Source organism: Somniosus microcephalus, chromosome 13 (genome assembly GCF_052327205.1).
Source record: "Somniosus microcephalus isolate GS21.2 chromosome 13, FLI_Smic_1.0, whole genome shotgun sequence".
NCBI classification, from domain to species: Eukaryota; Metazoa; Chordata; class Chondrichthyes; order Squaliformes; family Somniosidae; genus Somniosus; species Somniosus microcephalus.
The window spans coordinates 110,468,163-110,496,103 of NC_140999.1; the positions used below are offsets into that span (position 1 = coordinate 110,468,163).

At 45.3% G+C, this 27,941-nt stretch overlaps 1 protein-coding gene across 3 annotated transcripts in view; it reads right to left on the reverse strand.

Annotated features, from left to right (window-relative positions):
• Positions 1-27,322, reverse strand: part of LOC147108539 (solute carrier family 35 member H1-like) — a 39,383-nt gene extending 12,061 nt beyond the window's left edge. The window contains exons 1-8 of one of the 3 annotated variants that reach the window (XM_086005204.1): positions 26,981-27,321; positions 24,450-24,600; positions 19,637-19,700; positions 18,524-18,596; positions 10,370-10,538; positions 7,570-7,653; positions 5,169-5,344; positions 2,304-2,433 (exon numbers count right to left, since the gene is read on the reverse strand). In XM_086005204.1, coding sequence (XP_085861330.1) covers positions 2,304-2,433; positions 5,169-5,344; positions 7,570-7,653; positions 10,370-10,538; positions 18,524-18,596; positions 19,637-19,700; positions 24,450-24,600; positions 26,981-27,100 — 967 coding nt within the window. In that variant the 5' untranslated portion in view covers positions 27,101-27,321. Of the gene's footprint in view, positions 1-2,303; positions 2,434-5,168; positions 5,345-7,569; positions 7,654-10,369; positions 10,539-18,523; positions 18,597-19,636; positions 19,701-24,449; positions 24,601-26,980 lie in introns of those variants that run through there. The other 2 variants (XM_086005205.1, XM_086005206.1) reach the window with 2 other exon arrangements.
• Between the last annotated feature and the right edge of the window lie 619 nt (positions 27,323-27,941).

Sequence of the window (27,941 nt, forward strand, 5' to 3'; positions counted from 1 at the left end):
TCCCAAGTCCTTGTTGGAACACCTCTTTCGCGTCAGTTAGAATCTTTGACAGTCGTCCAGGTGTGACGTCATCATCCTTTTTATCAGTCAGTTAGCGCCTGAATGGAATGCCAATCCAATTGTATTTTTCGGATCCATTCACGTCCCAATAATGGTGGTCCTCCATCTGGTAGTATATATAGATACAGTTTCTGTGTTTCCTTGCCGTTGTATTCAACTGGCACCCTTATTTTTCCTCTGGGGTAGACTTTTTGCCCCGTGTATGTCTTCAATACAATGGACGTGTCCTTCAAGGGTATGTGTGGGAATAGCCGCTCATAGTCTCGTCGATTCATGACAGTTAGGGCTGATCCTGTGTCCAATTCCATCTTTACTGGGGACCCTGCTATCACGAGGGTGACCCAAATGGTTCGGTGATCCTCCTTTGCGATCACGTTGTGTAACTTTAGGCAATTTAGTCTCCTGCTCCCGGAGTCCTATCACTCTCCTGATCTTCCGAACTACTGTGTCAATTTCTTTACTTTCTTGTACTTTTCCTTAGTAATTCTTGTAGTGTTGGTTTTCTTTCCCGACCTGCAGACTCTTGCTATGTGTCCCATTTTCCCACATTGCCTGCATACTTTGTCCTTAAACCAGCAGTCCTTCTGATCATGGGTTGTTCTGCCGCAGCGATAGCACTTTTCTGCTCCATACGCCATTTCGTTAGCGCTGTATTCTTGTGGTTTTTGTTGTATTTCCGCAGCTCCCCGTGCTGCTGCTTCGTAGGATACTGCCACGCTGTTCTAGCGTCAGGTCCTTTTCCGAAAGTAGTCGTTTCTGGGTTCCTTCACTCTGGAGCCCGCGGACAAACTTATCCCGTAAGGTGTCTGCCAGTCCTGCTCGGAACTGGCAGTGCTTCGATAACTTGCGTAGTTCCGTAAGATAGTCAGCATTGCTCTCATCTTTGTGCTGGTTTCTTTTATGGAACTTGAATCTTTCTGCTATCAGCAGCGGTGTAGGGTTTAGGTGTTCCTGTCAGATATTAACAATCTCCTCAAAACTTTTCTCCATTGGTTTAGCTGGGGTAATTAAATTCCGCAATAGGCCATACGTTCTCGCGCCCATCAAATTTAATAATACCGACGCCTTCTTTCCATCGGCCACCTCATTTGCCTTGCAGTACACTTCAATTCTTTCCACATACGTGGTCCAGTCTTCTACCTTGTTGTCGAAAGCAGTGATACTGCCACTTTTCGGCATCTTGGGTGATTTAAAATGGCGCCTCCCGCGCTTTTCCTTCTTCACCAATGGATTAAAATGGTGCCTCCCGCGCTTTTCCTTCTTCCCCAATGGAATAAAATGGCGCCTCCCGCGCTTTTCCTTCTTCCCCTTGCTGCCACGCTGCTCCTAGCGTTCTGCAGGGTAATGGCGGCGACCCGCGGCTTCGGCGCGTCTCACTTTTCCTTGCCCTTGTTTTATTTTCGCTACGCTGCCCGGTTCTTGAGCACCAACCGCGCCCTGTGCGCTCCACCCTCTCTCTTTTCCTCCCGACGACGCTGCACGGCCCCTTTGCAGAGCCGCTCGATCGAGCTCGAGCCCGCCGCAGTCCGGAAGGGTCAGCGCACTACCTGCTACCAGCACGATTTGCTGGAACACCTTGACTGGGGAGCCAAGCCCAGCTCTCCACAGCCTCTCCTGCAACTCTCCGAACTCCGATGGATCCTTGGGCGGTTGCCCGCGGTCGACGCCTGTTGTTCCGACTTCGACCTCCAAAAGCTTCTTCTCAGGGAAAGATCCCCGTGAGGTGATGCAGTACTGCAGAGGAGTTCAAACCGGTTTGTCGCCAATGTAGTGTCCGAGTATAAATAATACACGGACTGCAGGAGAACAATAATAACAGGTATTTACTGAACAGAGGGTAACTTAAGACTGACGTACAGAAGCCTGCTATGGCTTTATATACAGGGGTGGTCACTGCCGGTACTGCAGTATAGAATCAGTTCTTCTCTTAAAGGTACATACACAACATGAACCAGCTGGGTTTTTACAACAATCCGACAGCTTCAATGGTCAACATTTCTGGTGCTCACCCACAAATTACCAGATTTATTGAATTCAATTCACAACTTAACCTCACGACATCTGGGTTACTAATCTAGTACCATAGCCACTAGGCTACCATATTGATTCCCAGTGCATCAACCAATAAATATGTAACCTTACCATTTGCCAAGTTTTACTGAAAGGAAAATGAAATGGAAACGCTTTGCATTCATACAACTGCAGTAAGAATTAGCTTGAAGTTCAAAAAGAAATATCTTTACCTTCTGAATAAATGACTTTAAGTGCAACATGTAATGAGATTCCAGAGAGACACATTGCAAATCCCAACCAGTTTAACATGCTCAGCTGGTCGCCCATCACATGGCTAGCAAGGACCAGTGTGCACACTTCCTGCAAGACAAACACAAAGCTCCTTTGGGATCCATTTCCACAAGCTTGCTCTCCTTCCAGTATATATAAAGCACATTCCAAAAACAAACAAGCTTTTTTTTAAAAATCATCACTTAACACCGGCTAAAATGGATTTTCTTCCCAGTTTCAATTGTCGGTAATTCAATGGTTTGTTGCTTTGGTTTGACCACGGAAAAGAAAGGACAAGTAAAGTATTACTCACTCACTACAGGTGTAGTTACCTTCATTCTTCAAACGCAGTACAACCTCCATATACAAATAGGATATTTAGTTGCATGGAGAAAACTAGTGATGATAGCCAGCTATAAGTTTTGAGAGCATCTAAACGTTCATAAGGCAATACAGAGTGCAAACAAAGTACTGGGGTCAATTTTCAGCAGAACAGAATACAAAAAGCAGGATAGAACTTCGGTTAGCAGTTGGTGTGCAATTAGTATGGTGTGCAGTTGTGGTCTCTAGACTACAGAAATGATATTGAAGCACTGAAGAAAGTGCAGAAAAGGATGTTATTGGAATTGAGAGGATGCAACTAGCAGGAAAGACTGAGCAGGCTGGGGCTCTTTTCTCTATCAAAAAGATGAAGAGGAGACCTGATAGTGGTATTTAAAATTATGAAGCCATTCTCTAGGGTGGATGTGGAGAAACTTTCCACTTGTGGGTGAGTCCAGAACAAGGTGGCAGAAATAACAGACCAAATAAAGATTTTAGGAATTTCTTCGCATGGAGAGCGGCGAGAATGTGGAACTCGCTGCCACAAGGAGTAGTTGGAGCAGAGAGCATTGATGCATTTAAGGGGAGGTTTGATGCAGGCATGAGGGAGCAGGGCATAGAGAGAGATGAGGGGCAGTGTGGGAAAAGACAATTGGAGCAAGACAAAACTCGTGGCGAATGAGCACCGACATAGACCAGTTGGGCCAAATGGCCTCTTTCTGTGCTGTAGATTCTATGTAATCTAGAGGCCTATTTGCACATCTAGTCTTGTTCTGCAACATATCCTCAGCAGGTACATGGCCCAGGTGTACAGGGGGGTAGAATATCCTATTTGTATGTGGAGACTAATCAAAGGAGTTTATTTTTATTTTTTTATTTTTTTGAGGTCTTCAATCCTGTTATGTTATTTTTTTTTTTTTTTTTTTTTTTTTTTAAGTATCTGGAGTTTAAAATCACAACTTAAAATGGGTTAACTTGCCTTTTAGTTATCATAAGAGTACAACCCACAAAGATATGCAACCCAGAAAAATCAAACCTAGTTGTCCATTCATGAAACTATTCAACTGAAACCCGTGACATTCTCATAGGATACGTTCTTGCAGGATCCGTTCTGGAACATCTTCAGCCCTTCAAACATAAGAGCTTGAAAATGTACAAGAGTTTAGTAATAAACCAAGGGCAAACTCTCATGACAGGGAAACACTCTCCCCATTAAGCTGGAATAAAATAATGAAGCTCACCTGATTATTAGTTTATCCAGTCAGTAGCTGAACTACAGACATTTGGAATGTCTCAGGTACAATCCCCAGGATCTGGTTCGGCTGGGATATGTCCCACAGCCGAATAGTCTGTCAAAGCTCACACATGAATAATGCCCACTGGAGCTTGGTTCACTAGCACCCATGGAATTGTGTCCCAGCAAGGAGCAAACGCCTTCAAGAGAGGAGGTAGAGGAAAAAACTGCAGAGAGAAAGTCTATAGCATATCGTTCTTCCTCCCCTCTTCTGAAGGCGCAGACTCTTGATAAAAAGTTCTAGGGGTATCAGCGGCCCTCTGACACCTCATCCAAGTGGCCATTTGTCATGTGCAAGCCCAGGCAACGAGTATCATAGTATTACATGGTAGTTACAGCACAGAAACAAACAGGCCATTCAGCCCAACAGGTCTATGTCGGTGTTTATGCTCCACACGAGCCTCCTCCCATTTTACTTCATACAGGAAACTTTGGTTTATCCGGAGGTTGTATGTCCGGAAACCTCGATCTAACGGCAGAAATCAGCAGCCGTTTTGGTTAGGTTTTTTTTCTTCTCCTAGCATTTTTTTTTTTTTTTTTTTATAAAAACAGTCAGGTTCTGGAAAGCGTCTCTGTAGCTAAGCAACAGTGTTTGTTGTCAGAAACGGAGATGAAAACCTCCGTATCCTTCAACATTAGCGCTGGTCTATCCGGAAGTTTTGATAGATCGGCAGCAGCTCGGTCCCGTCGGTGCCGGATATCGCGAAGTTTCCTGTATATCCCTATCAGCATATTCCTCTATTCCTTTCTCCCTCGTGTGTTTATCTAGCTTCCCCTTAAATCCATCTATGCTACTCACCCTTTCATGCACTTTCTAGCAGGAGTTACTGGATAGCCATAGACAAAAAAAAGTCAACTTTTTTTAAAAGCAGCTTTTCATATATCAAAGCACAATTACCGTGCAGACTGCTTTTACAAAGAATGAATTTGCAATCTACAGTATGTGCTATTAAGTTTGCCTACATTGAGAATTCTCAGTCACTGGTATAACAATGGGCCAATACAGAGATTGGTTGAAGGGATCCACCCTAATCACTAAGCTAAATTTCTCTTTCAAATGCTGAGTAACCCAGTATGCATTCTTAGAATGAGGTGTTTCTATTTCACATTTCCAGCATCCGCAGTTCTGATTGCCTCCATCGTCCGGACAAATACTTTGCGATCACGACTACAACAGTGTCATGTGGAAAGGTTAGAGACCGTGGCTCACCTTAAAAATACCCGCTATGGATAGGGTCAGGCTGGAGGTTTTAGAGACCAATAGGAATTCAGAGAAGCACAGTCCAAATGCCAGAAATCCTCCTGCAGCCAATACAAACATTATATGCAGCAAAGTCGAGGCCTCATGGTAACGAAACAGTCTCTCCGAGGCAGACAGACTTAGTCCTTGAGAAAGGGAAAACTCAATGTTAGTAGAACATCAAGGACCAGCTAAGCTACTAGTGATTTTAATTCTAAATATTTTAAATTGGAATTCACAGTTTTACAGCACAACACAGAAACATGCCATTCAGCCCAACAGGTCCATGCCAGTGTTTATGCTCCACACGAACCTCCTCCCACCACTTTTCATCTAACCCCATCAACATAACCCTCTATTCCTTTTTCCCTCATGTGTTTATCCAGCTTCTCCTTAAATGCATCTATGTTATTCACCTCAACTACACCCTGTGGTAGCGAGTTCCATATTCTAACCACTCTCTGGGTAAAAAAGTTTCTCCCGAATTCCCTATTGGATTTATTAGTGACTATCTTATATTTATGGCCCCTAGTTCTGGTCTCCCCCATAAGTGGAAACATCTCTACATCTACCCTATCAAACCCTCTGATAATCTTAAAAACCTCTAAAGAGCCCCAGCCTGTTCAGTATTTCCTAATAGGTATAACCTCTCAGTTATGATATCATCCTTATACATTTATTTTGCACTTTTTCAAATGCTTCTATATCCTTTTTATAATATGGAGAGCAGAACAGTGCACAATAAGTGTGGTATAACCAAGGTTCTATACACATTTAACGTAACTTCTCTAACATACAAAAGGATTTCTTTTGCATTTCAGTGTCAGCTTGTCTCAGTGGTACTACTCTCACCTCCGAGTCGAAGATCAGGGGTTTAAGCCATAGTCAAGGCTGACACTTCAGCACAATACTGAGGCAGTGCTATATTGCTGGAGGTGCGGTCTCTCGGAAGAGATGTTAAACTGGAACCTCGTCTGCCTGGCCAGCATTCCTCCTTCAACCAACAGATTAACTGGTGGTTTATCTCACTTTCTGATGGTGAGACTTTGGGGTGTGCATGTTTGGCTGCCGTATTTGCCTAAATAGCAGACGACTGCACTTCAAAAAGTAAATCATTGGCAGGAGAGTGTTTTGGGATGTCCCGAGGGCTGTCTAGCAACAGGGTGCGCTCTTAGTAAGGAGGGAAAGGGAGAGGAAGTTGGGTGGGAGAGGGAGGTGAAGAAATGAGTGAAGGTGAGAGAAGGCAAAAGAAATCGATATACAGCAAGGATGAAGGGAACAAGACACTGATTACAGAGTGGCAAACTGTCAACAAAAGTTGCATCTCAGTGTACCTCAACCTGTTGCCCAATTTGTACAACAAAAATTACAGGCACAGCAAACAGTACTGAGGCAAAATTCATTAAAAAAAACAACCAAGGTACCCAAATCATTAATGGGGAACCTTGCTGACGCGGAAGCACACACGAATATCAGGTGAATCAGGGCTGTGATCCAATCAACAGTTTGCCAAAACTCTTGTCTAGGTACACATGAAAATGGAACCCATACATAACTACCATTATGAAGAAACCTGTGCCATTTGGAGATGTTCACCAAGCATGCCCCACTTCTATCAAACCCTGGTACTGCCTGTCCAGTGTCCCCAAAAAGCTTCCCCCCAAATCTCACAACTCCTCTCCCAGTTCTTCCACACCCTTCCGTCCTCAAACGCTCTCGCACGCCATACCGCTACTCCAAATACGCTTGGGCCTGACCTTCCCACGACCTCATGCCTACTACTCTCACATCCAATGGCTCTCCATCCCAATTCCCCCAGAACCCAACACTTCTCCATTTTTCACTGACCCTACCACCCCATTTCTAGTGCTCCCACAGCCCAGGGCCACCGGTGTAACTCAAAACTTGCGAGAGAGGAAGTAAGGATCTGTAGGGATAACAGTATGCAAGACTTAATATATTACCCTCCCAGAGTCCTACAGTCTGGACAAACACCAGAGACCCAAGATCTATTGAACCCCAAAAGATCCTTTTGTTTTACACACCTAATTCTTTAAATATAGGGCTGTCAATCAATCAAGATCAAAACAACATTACTGCTTTGATATGTAGAGGTTTTTTCTAGAATTTTTTTTTTAAACATTATAAAAAGATTAGCAGAAATATGACAACTTGTGACACTTAATGTAGAGTCCCAATAGCAGACTTATACAAAGTTTGCACTGAAAGCATGCAGCACTCATTGCAGACCCATTAAGCAAGCTACAGGACACCATATGTACAGTGACTATAGTGAACTTTTGAACCTTGCTGTTCTTCACGGAAGTCTACAGTGCATTGACCATTATCCCAACAAAACAGCCCAACATACCTTCGTTGAATACAAACAGTGGGAAGAGGCCAATGAACATCAGTGGCTGGAGATGGTACATGGTGTCAATGGGATTCTGTAAACCTGAACAACAAGACAGATTAAAGTTTAGCCATTCCTTCACATCCTGATATTCCTTGGAAAACTGAAATAGCGAATTAAATTAAATTTAAAAACAAACTTTTTACTTCAAATGGTTTCATAATAGCCAAAATAAAGCTGAAACATGGAAATATAAAAGAAAATAAAGGTTAACACACACTGGCAAAAACTACAATTACAAATCATTCAGTATAAGCAGCACCAACATGGGATCATGAAATCTGATTTAAAAAACTCAAACAAGATTCACACATCCCTCTGTACCAAGGATACATGAAGAGTACCCAGGTACTTCCAGGCTGCATTGAACAGGTCAGGATATATTTGGCAGCTTCTGGAACCAGAACACATGTTCAGACCAGGGCTAAATCTCAAGCATCTGGAGTTATGCATAATCAGCACAGGCCATATCGGATTCCAAACCCAAGGATCAGACAACTGAGCAATTTTTTTTTTTTATAAATTGAAAGGTTCTGTAAAGTTGGCTTTGGAGTTAAACTGTCAAACTTCTAACCTGCACCCACTGCAAGTCAAGCAGTATCCAGCAGGTACAAGGGTTAGAGGATGAAGCAAATTTCAGCCTATACATAAATAAACACTTAGTATATTTTGATGGTCCACAGTTTCAATCTGTAATGGTTCAATTTTTATCCCCGAATACATTTGTGCCAGTTGGATTCAAAAAGGGCCCCAAATCAGTTTAGTGACAAAGCCAGAGTCAGTTAATCACTCACATCTTAGAAGTTGTGCACTGTAATTCATTCTACCAACAATATGCCAAATAAGAATACATCATTGTTTTCATTGTTGCTGGCAGAAAACCAAATTCTGCTAGTCTGTCAGGACCAAGCAGAATCTAGCTTCGAGTCCCCATCCACCTGAAGCCTGAGCCAGTTTCACTGGCAGCAACAGACAAGACAGGCACACTAATGTGTCTGTCATTCCTGCTACAGGTACCTCCCGGACACAGAGTTTAGAGCTAGGAGCTACTGGTTTAAAGGGATGAATTGCTGAGTGATCCAAGCGTGACAATTTTTGTATTCCACACAAAAAAATATAATAAATGGGTAGATAGGAGAGGCAGCCACTTACAGGGAGTAGAGCAAGCAACTGCTCCCCTTGTGTTCCTTTGAGAGATTGTCTTTACCTTACTCAGCGAGGAGGTAACTAATTCCCATAACCTCAGCTGATGCCTCAGTTGTCCACATTTGCACTGAAGTTATATATAGTGGCAAGGTACAAAAAATAATTTAAAAGGCCAATAGAATGCTGCCCTTTGTCTCAAAGGGGTTGGAATACAAAGAGGTGGAAGTTATGTTACAGTTATATAAAGCTCTCGTTAGACCTCACTTGCAATACTACGTTCAGTTCTGGACACTGTACCTCAGGAAGGATGTACTGGCCTTGGAAGGGCTGCAGTGCAGATTCACCAGAATACCAGGGCTAAAAGGGTTAAATTATCAGGACAGGTGGTATAGATTAGGCTTGTATTCCCTCGAGTATAAAGATTAAGGAGTGATCTAATTGAGGTATTTAAGATGATTAAAAGGAGTGGATAGAGTAGATAGAGTTCCAGTTCTAACGAAAAGTCATCAACCTGAAATGTTAACTCTGTTTCTCTCTCCACAGATGCTGCCTGACCTGCTGAGTATTTCCAGTATTTTCTGTTTTTATTATAGACAGAGATAAACTATTTCCTCTGGTGGGGAAATCCAGAACAAAGGAGCATAATCTTAAAATTAGAGCTAGGCCGTTCAAGGATGATGACAGGAAGCACTTCTTCATACAAAGGGTAGTGAAAATCTGGAACTCTCTCCCCAAAAGGCTGTTGAGGCTCGGTCAATTGAAAATTTCAAAACTGAGATTGATAAGATTTTTGTTAGGCATGGCTATTAAGGGTTACGGAACCAAGGCGGGTAGATGGAGTTAAGATATCGATCAGCCATGATCTAATTGAATTGTGAACGGGCTCGAGTGGCTGAATGGCCCCCTCCTGTTCCTGTATCAGTTGTTTTAAAATTCCTGTACTCCAGGGAGTCATCCCATCAGGCTCCCCAGACCACAGACATTTTGAACCTGCTGTAAACTCCCTCAGTGGGCATGCTCGCTGTGCCTCAGTCTTGCCTCCCCCAGTATTTCATGCAAGTTGGTGTCCATGTGGTGGTTGGTCTCTATGAGGAGAGAGGCTGTCTGTCTCGTACAAAAACTTTGCATACAAATGGAAAAGCTAAAAAATGCATCACATGTGCACAATATTACAATAGGCACATACTGCAACTTTCACACACAATCCCACCATGTACAGGAAACTTTCTGGTATCCGGCTCTGACGGGACCAAGCTGGTGCCGTTAGATCAAAACTGCCGTATAAACCAGCGGCAATGTTAAAACATAGAGCTTTTCAGCTCCGTGTGAATCAACAAACCCTGTTGCTTAGCAACAGCTTCAAAACAGTCGGCTGCAGCTGCAAGCGTCTCTAGCTGAAGCTGTTGCTTAGCTACAGACCTTGCAGAGCCTGACTGGGAAAAAAAAAGCAACGAGAAGTAAAAAAAACTTATAGAAAACGGCTCCTGAATTTTGCTGGTAGATAGAGCTTTCCAGACTTTTAAGCTCCGGTTAAACGAAAGTTTCCTGTAGATGCCCAGGTATGGACTCCGTCCCACTCCAAAAAGCTGTCGTATTGAGGTATTGAAATTACCTAGCTCTGCCTTCTGGGTAAGAATCTGCGTCAGCGTCCACCGTATCCCCCCGATGAAGGATGCGACCAACACCAGAATGAATCCCTTCACGTTAAACTGGGTTGACTTGTACGTAAACATGAAGAGGCCTCCAGCTATTAACAAGATTACCACGATCAGCCATGGTCTCTGTGAACAAAAACAGCAACACAGCCAACAGATTATTCAATAGATAACTGCAAACAATCAAATACATCTCCATTCACTAAGGTAAGCAGGCAATAAATCAAATCTTTCTGGTGAAAGGTTCCCACCCAAAACATCACCTTTGGACACCAGCTGATCAGTTTGTCCATGCCCGGGTGGCCCTGGAGAGGGAGAGTTTGGTGTCTGCCGGTGCTCGAGTCCTTCCGTGACCAGTGGGCACCGCAACGACTGGTGTGTATAGTGGGAACCAGGAATAATATTATAATTTAGTTTTATAAGTTTCCCTTTGTCTTGTTCAAAGTTATTGAATAGAAAAAAGATCTGCATCTTTCCAGCACTTTGTTTTGAATTCAGGTTTTTCTAATTTGTTTACTAGATCAAAGATTCATGAAACTGAAATTAAGGAAGGAAAATAATACCAAGCAACATTGAACCAAATATGCCTGGTGGGCAAGCAACATTATTTTTAGAAACTGCCCAAGAAACCTCCCCCTTGGTATAATCCATATTGTAGTATATGTACTTTGAAGAAGGAACTATATTCTGCAGCCCCTGTATACTGCAGTACCAGTAGTGACCACCCCGGTATATAAGCCTGTGTAGTAACTTTGTATAGTAGTTCCAGTTTTGTCTCCATTCAGTAAACACCTGTTATAACCAACTCCTGCAGTCCGTGTCTCAATTGCACACGGACGTTACACTGGCGACGAACAGATCCGAACTTACCTACAGTTCTGCACCACCTCACGGGGATCCATCCCTGAAGCGAAGTTGTTAGAGGTCGAGGCCAGAAGGAAGAAATCCAAAAAGAAAAGAAAAAAAGAAACGGGCGTCGACCGTGGGCAACCGCCCTCTGATTCATCGAATTCGAAGATTTGCAGGAGAGGCTGTCGAGAGCTGGGCTTGGTTATCCAGTCTATGGTGTTCCAGCTAATCGGGCTGGTGGCGGGTAGTACACTGATCCTTCCTGGGCTGCGGCGGGCTAGAGCTTGATCGGGTGGCTTTTCAACGGGGCCGAGCAGCGTTGTCGGGAAGAGGAGAGAGAGAGAGGGTGGAGCACACCGGGCGCGGCCGGTGCTACGAAGCCAGGCAGCGTACAAACCCGAGAAGAGGGAGGAAAGTGTCCCATAGGGTCTGCTCTGACGACGGGAACAGTAATTAAAATAAAAGAAATTAGAAGCGCAGAAAGCCGCGAGGAGCTGCAGTTTGCCACGGGGACCGCGGAGAGCGGCGTTGGCAGCAGCGCGGGGGGGGGGGGGGGGGGAAGTGCACGAAGACCATAGGGCGTCGCCATCAAGGCATAAAAATGCCAGCAACAGCGCTAGCAGCAGCGGAAAAGACAGAAAGCGCGGGAGGCGCCATCTTAATCCAGCGGGGAAGAAGGCAAAGCACGGGAGGCGCCATTTTGTTCAATCGGGGAAGAAGGCAAAGCGCGGGAGGCGCCATCTTAAATCTCCAAGATGCCGAAGACTGGCAATATCACTGCCTTCGATAATGCAATAGAAGACTGGACCATATATGTGGAAAGAGTCGAAGTATATTGCAAGGCAAATGAAGTAGCCGATGAGAAAAAGGCATCGGTACTACTAAACTTAATGGGCGCAAGAACGTACGGCCTATTGCGGAACCTGATCACTCCAGTCAAACCGATGGCGAAGAGTTTTAACGAAATTGTTGATATCCTACAGGAACACCTAAATCCTACACCGCTGCTGATAGCAGAAAGACTTAAATTCCACAAGAGAAATCAGCATAAAGAGGAGAGCAATGCTGATTACCTTACGGAACTACGCAAGCTATCAAAGCACTGCCAGTTCGGAGCAGGACTGGCAGATACCCTACGGGACAAATTTGTCTGTGGACTCCTGAGTGAAGGAACCCAGAAGAGGTTACTCTGAGAAAGAGCTGACGCTAGATAAGGCTTTCAGCGTGGCAGTATCGTACGAAGCAGCAGCAAGGGGAGCTGCGGAAATACAGCAAAAGCCACAGGAATACGGCACCCATGAAATGACACGGGGATTTGAAAAATGTTATCGCTGCGGCAGTACAACCCATGACCAGAAGGACTGCTGGTCCAATGACAAAACATGCAGGCAGTGCGGAAAGATGGGACACATTGCACGAGTTTGCAGGTCCGGGAAGAAGACTAACGACAACAAAAAGACTACTAAGGAAAAGTACAGGAAAGTACAAAAGATGACGGACAGTAGTTCCGAAGACCAGAAGAGCGATAGTGAATCCGGGAACAAGAGACTAAGCTGTCTCAAACTACACAACGTAATCACAAAAGAGGATCACCAAACCATTTGGGTCACCCTCACGATAGCAGGGTCCCAAGTCAAAATGGAATTAGATACAGGATCAGCCCTGACCATCATGAATCGACGAGACTACGAGCGGCTATTCTCACATATACCCTTGAAAGACACATCCATTGTCTTGAAGACATATATGGGGCAGAAAGTATACCCCAGAGGGAAAATAAGGGTGCCTGTCGAATACAACGGCAAGGAAATACAGAAATTGTATCTGTACATACTGCAAGATGGTGGACCACCGTTATTGGGACGTGAATGGATCAGAAAGATAAGTTTAGACTGGCACTCCATTCAGGCACCGACGGTGGCTGGTAAAAAAGGATGACGACGTCACACCTGGACGATTGTCAAAAATCTTGGCTAACGCTAAAGAGGTATTTCAACAAGGACTGGGAACTCTTAAAGGCGTAACCGCCTCGATAAAAATAGAAGAGAATGCAATTCCCAAGTTTTTCAAAGCAAGACCGGTACCGTATGCAATTCGCCCAGCCGTCGAGGCAGAGCTGGAGAATCTGGAGAATGCAGGCGTGCTAACTAAGGTAGACTGGAGTGAGTGGGCGACACCCATCGTTCCTGTCATGAAGAAAACGTTAAACAATAAGTCTGAGGAGCCAAGGAAGGTTCGCATCTGTGGGGACTTCAAGGTGACTGTGAACCCAGTCCTTCACACAGTACAGTATCCTCTTCCGAGGATAGAAGATATTTTCGCCTCACTATCTGGAGGGAAACGTTTTACAAAAATTGACCTAGCGCAAGCATATTTGCAGATGGAGGTTGAAGAATCCTCTAGGAAATATCTCACGATAAACACTCACAAAGGTCTTTACCAGTATAATCGACTGGTATTCGGAGTAGCATCAGCTACGGCTATATGGCAAAGAGCAATGGAACAAGTCCTGCAAGGGATTCCGGGGACTCAGTGTTACTTGGACGACATCCTAGTGACAGGTGAAAATGACAGTGAACACCTTGCCAACCTAGAGCAGGTGCTCACTAGACTAAGAGAACATGGGCTACGAGCCAATCGCGCCAAGTGAGAGTTTTTTTAAGAAACAAATATCGTATTGTGGCCACGTGATTGATGAAGAGGGGTTACATAAGTCCCCTGACAAAATTGAAGCGGTAGTTAAGGCTCCAGCGCCTGAAAATGTGTCGCAACTGAGGTCATTCCTCGGATTGGTGAATTACTACCATAAGTTTTTGCCGAATTTGTCCACAATTCTGCACCCACTGAACGCCCTGCTACAAACTGGAGTAGCATGGAAATGGAGCGATGAATGTAAGCGGGCCTTTCAGAAGTGTAAAGGCCAGATCACTTCAAGAGAAGTATTGGCTCACTACAACCCATCACTACCGATAAGACTGGCGTGTGATGCATCTCCCTACGGCGTTGGAGCGGTACTGTCACATAAATCCCTTGATGGTTCAGAGGCCGATAGCTTTTGCGTCACGCTCGTTAACTGCAGCCGAGCGTAACTACGCCCAGATTGACAGAGAGGCCCTCAGCCTGGTGTGGGCGGTGAAGAAGTTCAATCTCTATCTGCACGGACAGAAATTTACTCTACTAACTGATCATCAACCTCTCGTCTCCATTTTCAACCCTAAGAAGGGCGTCCCGATAATGACAGCACAACGGCTACAGAGGTGGTCCCTTTTCCTAGGGGCACACCAATATGACATCGAGTACAAAGGAACTAAACAGCATGGGAATGCTGATGGATTGTCGCGCCTACCGTTGCCGACGGTGGAAGAAGCACCTGCAGTGGATCCTGTGGAGATATTCCACTCGACCATAGTCGAATGTCTACCTGTGACGAATGCAAACATAGAAAAGGAAACACGAAATGACCCGACACGCTCCAGGGTCTATGATTTAACGGTGAAGGGATGGCCAGCACATGGTGAACCACTGTTGCCAGCATTCTCACCGAGAAGAGAACAGCTGTCAGTGTGCCGAGGAACCTTGATGTGTGGATCCAGAGTAGTAATTCCACCCAAATTGAAGGATAGAGTGCTCAATGAGCTTCATGAGGGTCATCTGGGAGGGGTAAAAATGAAGGACTTAGCCAGAGCGTTTGTGTGGTGGCCGGGAATCGATAGAGAAATCGAAGAGATGACCAAGAGCTGTACAGGATGCCAGAAGGTCCAAAACGCCCCACCACAAGCCCCTCTACATCCATGGGAGTGGCCCTCATCTCCATGGCAAAGGGTACACATTGATTTTGCTGGTCCATTTATGGACTCGATGTTTTTAATTGCGGTGGATGCACATTCAAAGTGGCCAGAGGTAATAAAAATGTCCTCAACCACCACAGAAAAAACCATCACAGTCTTACGAACCATATTCGCCAGGAATGGGCTGCCTGAACAGATTTGCTCCGACAATGGACCACAGTTTGTGTCTGAAGAGTTCCGGAGGTTCTTAAAGAACAATGGTGTTAAGCATTACACATCCACCCCATATCATCCAGCCACCAATGGATTGGCTGAGAGGTTCGTTCAAACATTCAAGAAGGCTATCAAGGCAATGTGTAATGAAGACATACCCCTACAACACAAGGTGGATAACGTCTTGTTTGCCTACCGGAATGCGACACATGCGGTTACCAACCAAACTCCAGGCATGATGTTCTTCAATCGAAGACTAAGATGCCGCTTGGATTTGGTTAAGCCAAATATCAGAAGAGATGTGGAGAACAGGCAGTTTCAGAATATGAATGAAAGGCCAACCAGGAGTTTTAAGATAGGTCAACCAGTTTTGGCCCGGGACTACCGCACAGAGAAATGGCAGCCAGGAACGATCTGCACACGGCAAGGACCTCTAATGTATACCGTGGATGTTGGAGAGAGCATTGTAAGACGCCATGCTGACCAGATTCTAGAGTCACTGGAAAACGTCAAATCTACACCACGATCCTATACACCTGGTGATGAAACCGAAGTACCAATTGCATCTACCTCAGAATCGGTGATATTGGAAGCAGACGAACCAAACAACGACGTTGATCCCGAATCAACTTTGCCAGAAGAACCGGATACCCCAAAGAGGCGTTATCCGGACAGAATCAGGAAGCCTCCTCAAAGACTGAATTTATAATTGCTTAACTTCAGCTAATGTATATAGCAACTGTAATTGTAAATATGTTATTTAATTATTAATCGAATGTTATGTACTGTTTAGCTAAAAGGGGAGGAATTGTAGTGTATGTACTTTGAAGAAGGAACTATATTCTGCAGCCCCTGTACACTGCAGTACCAGTAGTGACCACCCTGGTATATAAGCCTGTGTAGTAACTTTGTATAGTAGTTCCAGTTTTGTCTCCATTCAGTAAACACCTGTTATAACCAACTCCTGCAGTCCGTGTCTCAATTACACACGGACGTTACACATATCACCTCTTTTTATGAACGTCATAAAAGGTGTCTATGAAATAGCCAGGTCCGCTGGCACAGCAATCTCCGGGGTCATTCGGCAGCGCAGTCTCCACCTGCTGCAACGGCCAGTTAATGGCACAGTTAGACTCCACAGTACGACAGCACAGCCAGAGCTGCTCCTCTGATTCCATGGCAGTCTGTTCAGAGTTATTGCCCGGCATGTGGGACAAACAGCAGGAGTGGTTTGCAATTTCATAAGTGACATTACTTGCAATTTAAAAATATACAACAAATTATCTTTAAAATATGCTGCACAAAGGACAAATAACACCACCCTTAAGGCCCAAATATTTCACATGAAGCATTCGACCTGCAGTGTTGACCCATATCTCTTTATATATAATCAAATGTAAAAACGTTACAACGTTTTCATTGCACTATTTTTTTTTAAACTAACACCCGACTACATTATACGCATTTTCACTCTGTACAGTCTCACACTTGCAACACTACCTGCAGCTCTGTTTCACTCATCCCAGCCCCAGGATCTACAGTTCAATGTTGCACAGCTTGGGTCTACTAAACCCATTTACACAACCTGCAATTTTAATGACCAATATTCACCCATTTACAAAGTAATGCGCCATCACCTGCGCAAGAGTACTTTCTTTTTAAATCTGTTCTCGGGATATGTGCACCGCTGGCAAGGCCAGCATTTATTTCCCATCCCTAATTGCCCTTGAGAAGGTGGTGGTGAGCCGCCTCCTTGAACCACTGCAGTCCGTGTGGTGAAGGTACTCCCACAGTGCTGTTAGGGAGGGAGTTCCAGGATTTCAACCCAGTGACCATGAAGGAAAGGCGATATATTTCCAAGTCAGGATGGTGTGTGACTGGGATGGCAACTTGGAGGTGGTGGTGTTCCCATGCGCCTGCTGCCCTTGTCCTTCTAGGTGGCAGAGGACATGGGTTTGGGAAGCACGGTCTTAGAAACCTTTGGCAAGTTGCTACAGTGCATCTTGTAGAAAGCACACACTGCAGCTACAGTGCACCAGTGGTGGAAGGAGTGGATATTGAAGGTGGTAGATGGGCTGCCGATCAAGCAGACTGCTTTGTCCCGGATGATGCCGAGCTTCTTGAGTCCTCTGTTAGCTTGAAATTAAAAATGAAAGGGCTAGTTTGACCAAATGGCCTTTTCCTATTCCCAAATGATTTTAGGGTTCAGCTTCAGTTTTTGACCCTTGATCTCTGGTGCCAGGGATATGGGAACTCTACAGCAATATTTCAGGCGATTTCATGGGTTGTCAAGTTACATGCCACATACGTATTCCTCCAGTCACACCAACAACGTGCTTGTTTAACCTGCAAACATTCCAGATAGCTCGGTAGAGAAGTGCAGTGCTTAGTGTGCAATTGGAACATACAAATGAGAAGAGCTCAGGTTTAATCTCTGACCTGTGCATAGTTAGGGGGCGGGGGTGGAGGGAGAACCATTAACTAACCACTTCTGGGCTAGGGAGGAGGGTAACTAAAACTTCGGATTGCTATCCGGTGACTCCTGCTGGAATGTATTGGGGTCTGGTCATCCAGTCAGGAAAGGATCAGCCCGATTAGGACGCCCTTCATGGTAGAAGAGCATGCCAACCCCCTCACCCATGAAAAACAGCGACCTGGCAAGGTGCTAGAGGGCTGTCAGCGCCCATGGAACCATACTACAGCACTTCGAGGACAGAAGGGGAGAAAGAATAATGAAGCCCACATATACAGTGCTTCGCTTCCACAATGTCTGTAGACCACCCTTACTCTTCCACTCAAATCCACATCAACTATTATCTCCTTGCACATAAACCACACTTTCAAAACCCTCAATCACATCATCAACATGGTTATTCACCCCGAAACTCCATCCTCTCCCTCTAGGTCACAACGTATTTCTCCCCTGCCCCCATCAATACTATGCACATCCTCTTCCCTAATTCATCACAGTGTTGAAATCTAGACCATGTCTGACTCTAGCTCATTCTTTCCAAAGAGCTCAGAACTGTGGAACTCTCAACCTCCGAGTCAGTCATCGCTTCCTACAGGCTTTTAAAACCCAAGGTCTCACCACTACTTCCCGATTTACTTCATCAGGGCTATTTGGCCTAGGTAGTCCTGAACAATGGCCTGAGTTTCTCAACTAAAGAGTAACCAACCCACGGATACCTTCTTATCACATTTGCAGTAAGGTTGGTTTCAGTGATGGTTTAAACTGGCAGCTGAAGCTGCAATGCTTACCAATTTCTCTAGTTTGAATAGGACTGAAAAGAATAAAATAAATAAGACGGCAGTTGATTTTGTCATAGTATACCTGAAATAAAGAAAGAGCCGCAATTAGAACGAACGTAAGGAAGCAACGCAACTCAGTTATCAGCAATCAGAATCAGTGCAAGGAAGCATCTCAAACATGTTTTCAGCTGAGAAATTTGTCATCCTTGGAAATGTGGAGACAACAAGGGTCTGGTGAGGTACTGGGATCATACAGATCAGGACGGTTCTAGGTTCAATCCATGAGCCATCAGGGAACGTATGTGTCCTTTTGGAGAAAGACCCAGTCTCTATGAATCCATGGAAGTCACTAATGCGGAGTTAACTATGGACGAATTGGAAAACACAAAGGAAGTCCAACATACCAGGTTCAGTACTGCAACTAATGGAAATTTGGTTAGTTCTTTGAAACATTTTCCTAAAGGATTTGTGGTTTAGCCTGATAACGCAGCGATAGTGATGTTCTGCTGCATATCGTAGTCTCAGAGGGTCCTGATTCAGAAAGGACTAGATATAGTAAGACATCAGACCATAACAACAATAACTTGCATTTATGTAGCATCTTTAATGCAGTAAAATATTCCAAGGCACTTCACAGGAGCACAGTCAGACTCGGAGCCAGCTTGGTCAAAGAGGTAGGTTTTAAGGAGCATCTTAAAGGAGAAGAAAGAGGTGGAGAGATTTAGGGAGGGAATTCTGGAGCTTAGGGCTTAGATAGCTAAAGGCACAGTTAGAGATAGTTATCAGTGGTGGTTAGATTATAAAGATGCAAAAAGGTACCAACAAACCAAGTTATTAAAAGCCCAGCCACATTCCTCCTCCCGTGTGGAGAAATAACTCAGGACTAAAGAATGGTCAGCATTGGCTGGAGTATGAAGGTTCTTAATGAGAGCCATCAGGGTCTCATAAGTTAGGAATTTTTAGTTGAAAAACACATTACCAATAACCTTATAACTAAACGCTTATAAAAATCCTTGAACAAAAGCAGTTGATTGAGAACAGTTATTCAAAAGGTCAAAGCATGTTGAGTTACATAGAACCTCTACATCACGACCAATCCCAGTAACAAGATGCGTGACTTACAGCGAGACTGTGATAAACAGGAAGCTCCAATTAGACAGTCCAATGTCCAAGGCAGTCGCCAGGGCTGCAATAGCAAGGTTACAAAAAAGGATTCAGTAGGAAAAGTTAGCACACTAATTGATCTCCCATGATGTTGCTAATGGATGAAAACATTGTGTCTCTACCTGTATGTTTATCAGCTTCCCACTCTAATCCTTTCTGTGCCCCTTTAGGTCTTTCTTTTCATCTGCCACAATTTGTCCGCTTGCTTCTCCTACATCTTTTTATCTGTCATTTTCCAGTACTCTTTCTACAATGTTTCTCCTTCCCTCTTGTTGCCTCTCTTTTCCCAATGTCACTGTAAAGCTCTCACACATCTGCGTTTACCAATATTCAATTACAGGAAACTCTTTGGTATCCGGCACCGATGGGACCGGGATGGTGCCGGTTGATTAAAAATTCTGGATGACGGAGAGGGTTATCTACCAAGGCTATTTTTAACAAACAAAAATTAAAAAATCAAGAAATGTGCAGTATACAGTAATTGGGTACTCACCTACAGAATGTTGTGTTAAATGGATGGTGGAAGATGCTTGATTAAATACAGTACTGCCAGTTGAGGGTGATCCACAACTCTTTAATTCATTAACAGTAAAACAAAACTTATACAGTAAACAGAAAAATGGTGGATCGGAAGAGACTACCGGCAGCGTGGGAGAGTCAGACTCCTGTTATTGAGGCGTTCGGACTTCCGACAGCGCCAAGAAGCCGAGTAGTGGCAGTTTGGAGAACTACCCCCACTGACTAACTCGGCCACTGCGGGAGACTCAGACTCAGCAACATTTCCGGTTATTGAGGTGTTGTTTTTGGAGTATGAATTGTGCCAGTTAATAGAGAATTCCGGATATTTTAGGTGCCGTTTAAACGAGAGTTTCCTGTATGTTGCTTTCGGTTTCCCTTCTCGTGTTTGATATCTACTAAAACTCGCTTTCACACCACATCTTCTTCCTCAGCAACCATCTCAGATTCCAACTTATTCCACGTGGATTCCAACTGAAATTCCATCCTCCATGTTTCGGATCCACCCAGGATTACAGATATTTCCAAGATATTCAGCGTTCCTAGAACCACTGCTCTCACCGCTTCCTGTGATCCACACATCACACCGACACATGCACGCTCTCCACCTCTCTTCAGCAGCACCAACTCACTATCTCAGAGCTGTCCTGGTCCACAGTTCAATTTCATCCTTCGCCTCATCTGGCACTTTAACAAAAAACTTTTTTTCAATCCTTTCAGGTGTCAAGGACTGCAAGTTCAACAACTCTTCGATACCAACGCCCCTCCGTATCCTGCTTTCCGTTCACCTTCTTCCGACCCATCCCTCCTTCCAATCTCACCCTTTGCCCTGCTTTCACTATCCACTCTGACCTTCCCCTCTCTGACCCTGAATGATCAGTCCTCAGCAAAGGCCTCAGCTTCATCCCATTACTCCCCCTAACTAAAAGAATTTCAAGCTCGCACGATGCTGAACTCTTCTTCTGTCGTCTTCTCCTCCACGCCCACGTCTTTGGCCAGGAGTCTACCCCCACACAGCGGACCCTTTCTCCAGTCTTCAGAATTCTTGTTCCATCGGGACACCTCCCTCTGGCCTCTTGCCTTCTCTAGGTCTTCTCATTGGGGACTGCCAGCGTGACGTCGCCTGTCTGAACTTCTCTGCTCCCCTCACTCACTCTAACCTACCTCCTTCTGAACTTGCAGGACTCCGTTCTCTCAAGTCCAACCCCGACATTGGCATTAAACCTGTTGTTTGGCGAACAGACCTCTAGCTTGCGGAGGCCAAATGCCAACTCTCCGACACCTCCTCCTACCTCCCCCTGAACCATGACCCCACCACCGAACATCAAGCCATTGTTTCCCAAACTGTCACTGACCTCATATTTTCTGGAGATCTTCCCTCCACAGCCTCCAACTTTAAGTCCACCAACCCTGCACAGCCCGCTTCTACCTCTTTCCCAAGCTTCCCATCTTGACTCTATTGTTTCTCATATTGTCCAGTCTCTAACAACCTACATCCACAACTTTTCTGATGTCCTCTACAACTTTAACAGTTTACAGTTTCCTGGCCCTAACCATCTCCTTTTCACCATGAATGTTCAATCCCTCTACACCTCCATCCCCAAAAGGACAGCCTATAGGACCTCTGCTTCTTCCTTGAACAGAGGCCCAACCAGTCCCCATCCACCACCATGCTCTTCTACCTGGTTGAACTTGTTCTTACATTGAACAACTTCTCCTTTGCCACTCACTTCCTCCAAATAAAAGGTGTTGCTATGGGAATCCGTAAGGGTCCTAGCTAGGCCTGCCTTTTCCAGGCCATTTCCAACTCTTCCCTTCCTCGACTTCTCTAGCTCCATTTTTGGGAACAGGCGGTCAACCAATATCTACTATAAGCCCACTGACTCCCACAGCTACCTTGATTACACTTCCTCCCACCACAATTCCTGTAAGGACTCTATTTGTTCTTCCAGTTTCTCTGTCTTGCTGTTCTGACAATGCCATCTTCCAATATGTCTTACTTTTTCCTCAATCAAGGATTTCCCTCCAACGTGTCCGTCTCATTTCCCACACTTCTGCTCTCACCCCTTCCCCTGCCTCCTAGAACTACGATAGGGCTCCCCTTGACCTCACCTTACCCCCCACCAGCCTCCACATTTAACGGATCATCCTCCACCATTTCCAGCACTATGCCACCACCAAACATCGTCCCCTCCCCTCCCAGCATTCCAAAGAGACCGTTCCATCCGTGACATCCTCGTCCACTCTTCAATCACCCCCGACACCTCCTCCCCTTCCCACAGCACCTTCCCATGCAAGCGCAGGCGATGCAACACCTGCCCTTTCACCTCCTGCTTTCCCACTATCCAGGGGCCGCAAAGGTGAAACAGCGATTTACTTGTATTTCTTTCAATTTAGTATACTGTGTTCGCTGCTCACAATGCAGTCTCCTCTACAATGGGGAGACCAAACAGAGTGGGTGATCACTTTGCTGAACACCGCCATTCAGTCAGCAAGCGTGAGTGACCCTGTGCTTCCGGTCACTTGCCATTTTAATTATCCGTCCCACTCCGACCATGGCCTCCTACACTGTTCCAATGAAGCTCAACGGAAGCTCAAGAAACAGCACCTCAACTTTCAATTAGGCACTTTACAGGCTTCCAGACTCAACATCGAGTTCAACAATTTCAGATCATAACCACTGCTCCCATTGTTTCGGACAGCAGCTGTTGCTGATGATTCTGCTGTAGCCATTTACACCGCCTCTAGACCCATTCTCTGTTTCTTTGCTTGTCACATTACCACCCCCTTTTGCCTTGCTCAGTCATCCCTTTTGTCATTTAAATCTCTCCTGCCTTCCAGGCCTTCCCTTTTGTCCCTTCTTCCCTCCCTGCTTTCCCTGCCTCTGCACTTGCTTAAAACCTGTTATATCTGTAACTTTTTCCAGCTCTAACAAAACGTCAAAGACCTGAAATGTTAACTGTTTCTCTCTCTCCATAGAAGCTGCCTGGCCTGCCTAGTATTTCCAGCATTTTACATAGAATTTTACAGCACAGAAACAGGCCATTCGACCCAACAGGTCTGTGCCCGTGTTCATGCTCCACACGAGCCTCCTCCCACCTTACTTCATCTCACCTCATCAACATATCCTTCCATTCTTTTTTTCCTCGTGTACTTATCTAGCTTCCCCTTAAATTCATTTACGCTATTCGCCTCAACCACTCCATGTGGCAGCGAGTAACACATTCTCACCACTCTTTGCTAAAAAATATTACTTTCTGTTGGTGTTTCTTACCTTTTCTTTGTTGTTAAAATTAACTAAGGAAATGATGCCCCCATATCTACTGATACCTCCTGTGATGTGACCAAGTATGTCTAATTTCATGGCAAGAAAATGCCATGGATTATAGTTAAGAAATTTACCTCACATGGGCATGCGCCAATTGATGTTGTGATTTGCTTTATGATTGAAGGCAATAACTAGTTGCTCCCTTTTCTGTTTATATATTCAATTGCTATGCTTTACCTTCATTAAAAGTCAAGGTATGGAGTAAGTTGGCAGTCAACATGTAATGTGTCAAAGATGGAACATGGATTGGGTGAAGATAGGCTGCCTGGGAGGTTGTGCAATATGTAGAGGGAAATTCTGGTGGGGGTGGGTGGGGGGTGCCGAGCCCTGAAGCTGATGTGTGAGCAGAAGCAGTAGGACTAAGCAGCTAACTGGAGCTCAGTTTTGGTGGTCTAACGCCCAACAGCACGAAGGAGGCCACTTGAGTGAGGTAAAGGAGGACCAACACTCATGGAACTGTCAGTCGGGTTAATTTAAGTACTTGCAACGGTGACGCAATATCTGAGAGTCATTGCCTCAGGCCAACTTGACTTTGAACTGAGTCCAGTACCACTCCAACCTGATGCCAAGCCACATTCTAAAAGTGTAACAAACCTTAAAGTTTATAGCCTAAATTATTCACTGGCTATTATTAATGCAGAAAGCAGACATTCCTGCCCAACATGAAAAATCCACCATTCGAGGAGTGCAACATTGGGCTTGCATCCAAGCACGCACACACGTGTGCGGTGCTACTTTCTACATGCGTCAGTGTGATCAACAGTCAGCAATAGAACTACAGTCTACCTGCTGAAACCAGTCCCTGCAGCCTGGGATTCTGGCCCCACGCATGACTTTAGGGAGCAGACTCCCAACCTGTACAAATTTCAGAGATTGTCAGTGCCTGATGTGGGTGAGAGAGGTGATCAGAGTAGGGAATGAAGTTACCTGTGGCAGCAATCCTCTTCAGGTACAGTTTCCATGACAGACAGATGTGGGACTTGCCAGTATACCACGAGGTGAGTGTTCGGCTTACTCCGGAGAACACAAAGATCATCACAAGGTGAACCAAAGTCATGAAGATAGGGTAATGAAACTTCTAAGAAATGGGGGAAAAATATAATATTGGTTAGCAATCATTAAAATAAAATTATAACTGTCTGGAGCTATCAGTAGAATTTTGGATGATACACTGTTTTATAATGAGAGGAATGTAATACCATGTACTGTACAGTGTTTTATGTAATTATATAATGTATTAATCGGTTCATACGGTCAAACTGTGTCCCTTTAATGTCACAAAGTCTAACTGCTGTCACGTAAACACACGGTGAGGTCAGAATCCAGGATGAAATACTGAGCTTACTTTCAATTTTTGATTTTAAAAGTGCCACTTCTTTTTTGAAGCATGTCAGAAATTTGCATGTAAATAGGTGTGAGGAACAAAACGTGCAATGCACGTACCATTCTTAAATATATACACATTAAAAAAATATTAGTTTGCTCTCCTCTCCCAAGTGGCTATTCTGAATATGCAAGCCTCAATAGCAAGGATGAATAGGCTATTCAATCCGGGGGGGGGGGGGGGGGTGGGGAGAAAGAGAGAGAGGGGGGAAAACAGCGGATATCCGCACATGCACACTTTCCACACTGTGAGTCAGCAAACAGCATCTCAGAGCACATCAACAGCAATCCGGAAAACCGAATTAATGTACAACCTCCCACCCAAGTCCATACAGAGGGCTTCAACCTCTACTTTAGACGAGAAAAAAAGTAGAAGAAAAACAGCAAACAGATTGAGGGGCCTATCGCAGCCCTCTCTATCTGTTAGCTCGACTCAGTTGGGAGCCGATCAGGAGCAGTAATTCTGGCTGATTTTCCTTTCCCAAGCCCATGGACCTTGAAGCCAATTGGATGTAGCATCTTACTGCTGCTCCAACTGAGATCAGCCCAATCAGCAGAGACTACAAACTGAACCCTGGACCTTCTGGTCTGCGTGGTTTCATGCTACACCAGCACTAACAACAGATATCAGGGTAGCAATTCTGTCTCTTAATTGCATCAAACCACTCAGGAGATTCTTGTACAATTAAGCAAACTAACAAATAACGAATCCGTCCAAGATAAATCCTTAGTACAAACATTCAGAATGTAACAAACACATTTTAGTCCCAGGTTGGTTATTCTGTATTCACTTTAAGCAGTCCAGCCTGTTAGAACAGTGGGGAGTGTTGTTGCTGACAAAGGATCAGGAGACAAACCAGAGACAGCCACAGATAACAGATAAGCAGCCCAATAATCACAGCAGTGAGCAAATAAAGTGCTTGCTGAGACAGTATAACAGTGTCTTGTAATACAGGTGCAGATCAACAGCTAAATGCAATTAAACAAAGTGAGATTTAATACAGATCTTCCAAATCACCTTCACTTCAAAAGGCAACACTATAATTTGTGATCATGTACCTTTTTAACATGCATGCACTTGTAGCTGGCAGATTCCTATCAAACAGAATAAAGGGCTTGTGCACTTGGCCAAATCTCCTTTCCTCTCCCCTCCCTCAAAGTGCTCCTCAGGTCAGAAGGTTTGCTCATACAACTTAGGGACTCTTAATCACCTCTGCCCACTGCCCTTCCCCAACCCAAGGTCCAGTCTGCAACTGGCAGCTCAGGTTTTTGTTTTTCTTTATGAAATGTTTTACCTTGCCCTGAAAGAGGTGTCAATGACATCCTTGGCTTGTGAGTCTTTGCCATAATCCTTGACAACACAGCTGCAGGTGTCTCTTCTCAGTCTATTTTGCACAGGCGTACCCACTCAGTTTCGTGTTGTCATCAACCTTAATCAGATTGATCTGATGCTCTACCAACTTAACATACTGTATCTCATCAATCACCTGCCACAACATACAAGTGGGCTTTTCCTTTGTCCAGTGGCAGCTCTCTCACCTCGGAGTCAGAAGGTTCCACTTCAGAGACTTGAGCACATAATCTAGGCTGACACTCCAGTGCAGTATTGAAGGAGTGCTGCACTGTCAGAGGTGCCATCTTTCGGATAAGACGTTAAACCGAGGCCCCGTCTGCTCGCTCAGGTGACCGCAACAAGATCCTATGACACTATTTGAAGAACAGCAGGAAGGAGGGGGGGGGGTTTCGCCCCAGTTTTCTGGCCAAGATTTATCCCTCAACCAACATCACTAAAACAGATTATCTGGTCATTATCACATTGCTGTTTGTGGGAACTTGCTGTACACAAAATTGGCTGCAGCATTTCTCACATAACAACAGTGACCAAACTTCAAAAGTACTTCCCTGGCTGTAAAGCGCTTTGGGACGTCCTGAGGTGGTGAAAGGTGCTGTATAGATACAAGTCTCTCTTCCTTTATATAAATGCATGCAAGTTGTTTTTGTCCAGCACCTTTACAGATTCAGGGAGACAGATCGCAGCACAAGCCAGCATGGATGAATGTCTGCACTGAACTCACCTTCATCACCCACTTGTTGTAGAAGGTGATCCCTATGGAGAAGCAGTAGTACAAGAGCACCAGGATAACAGTAAACAGGGCTTTCCTCGGGAAAGACAGGCACAGGACCAGCTCACTCATGGCCCAGCTCCTCTTGCTGCTCTTCCTCCGATGATGATGATGATGATGATTGCCCGGGATCTCCAGTCCGGCCTACTCAGGGCTCGGCAGCGACCCCAGCCTGGTCCTGGTGCGGGTGCCTTGCCCGCCGGCCGGCCTGGCCCTCCATGCCGCTGCTGCCGCGGACCCGGCTGCCAGGAGACGCCGGCTTCACAACGCCTTCCACTCACTGACGTGGACACCGCACAGCGCCATGGGAGGAGGTGCCTTGCCATTAAAATTAAATCTCCTCTGGTCCAACAATCGGCCCGGTCCTTCTCAGAAAGTTACCTATTGTCGCTTTCAATCTTTATTCATGCGAAAGGATGGCATTCTTTGGTCCGTTCCTTTTTCATTTAACGAACGAACTTGTCCCCGACAGTCCGCCATGTTGGTGAGGTCAAGGATTGAGCCTGCGCTGTCAGGGCAGTGGGAGGAGGATGGACATTTATTTATTTTTTATATTACATACTAGCTGGGGAGCCCCGCGTTGCGAGGGCAATTTTGGGGCGCTTGGTCTCCCTGCCCCTGTGTGTCCCCCCCTCTCCCTGTCATGTCCTCTCCCTGTCCTATCCCTCCCCTCCCCTCTCTCCCCTCCCCTCCCCTCTCTCCCCTCCTCTCTCTCCCTCCCTCCCCTCCTCTCCCTCCCTCGCCCGCCCCCCTCTGTCCCTCTCTCCGGCCCCTCCCCCTGCCTAGCGCCTGAGGTCCGGTGCCGTTGCGATAGCGGCCGTGCGGGGCCTAGCGCTTAAGGCGCGGTCGGGTTCTGAGGCCGGGACGGACCGGAGCTGAGGTCCCCCGTGTTGTGTATGTAATATGTGTGCTA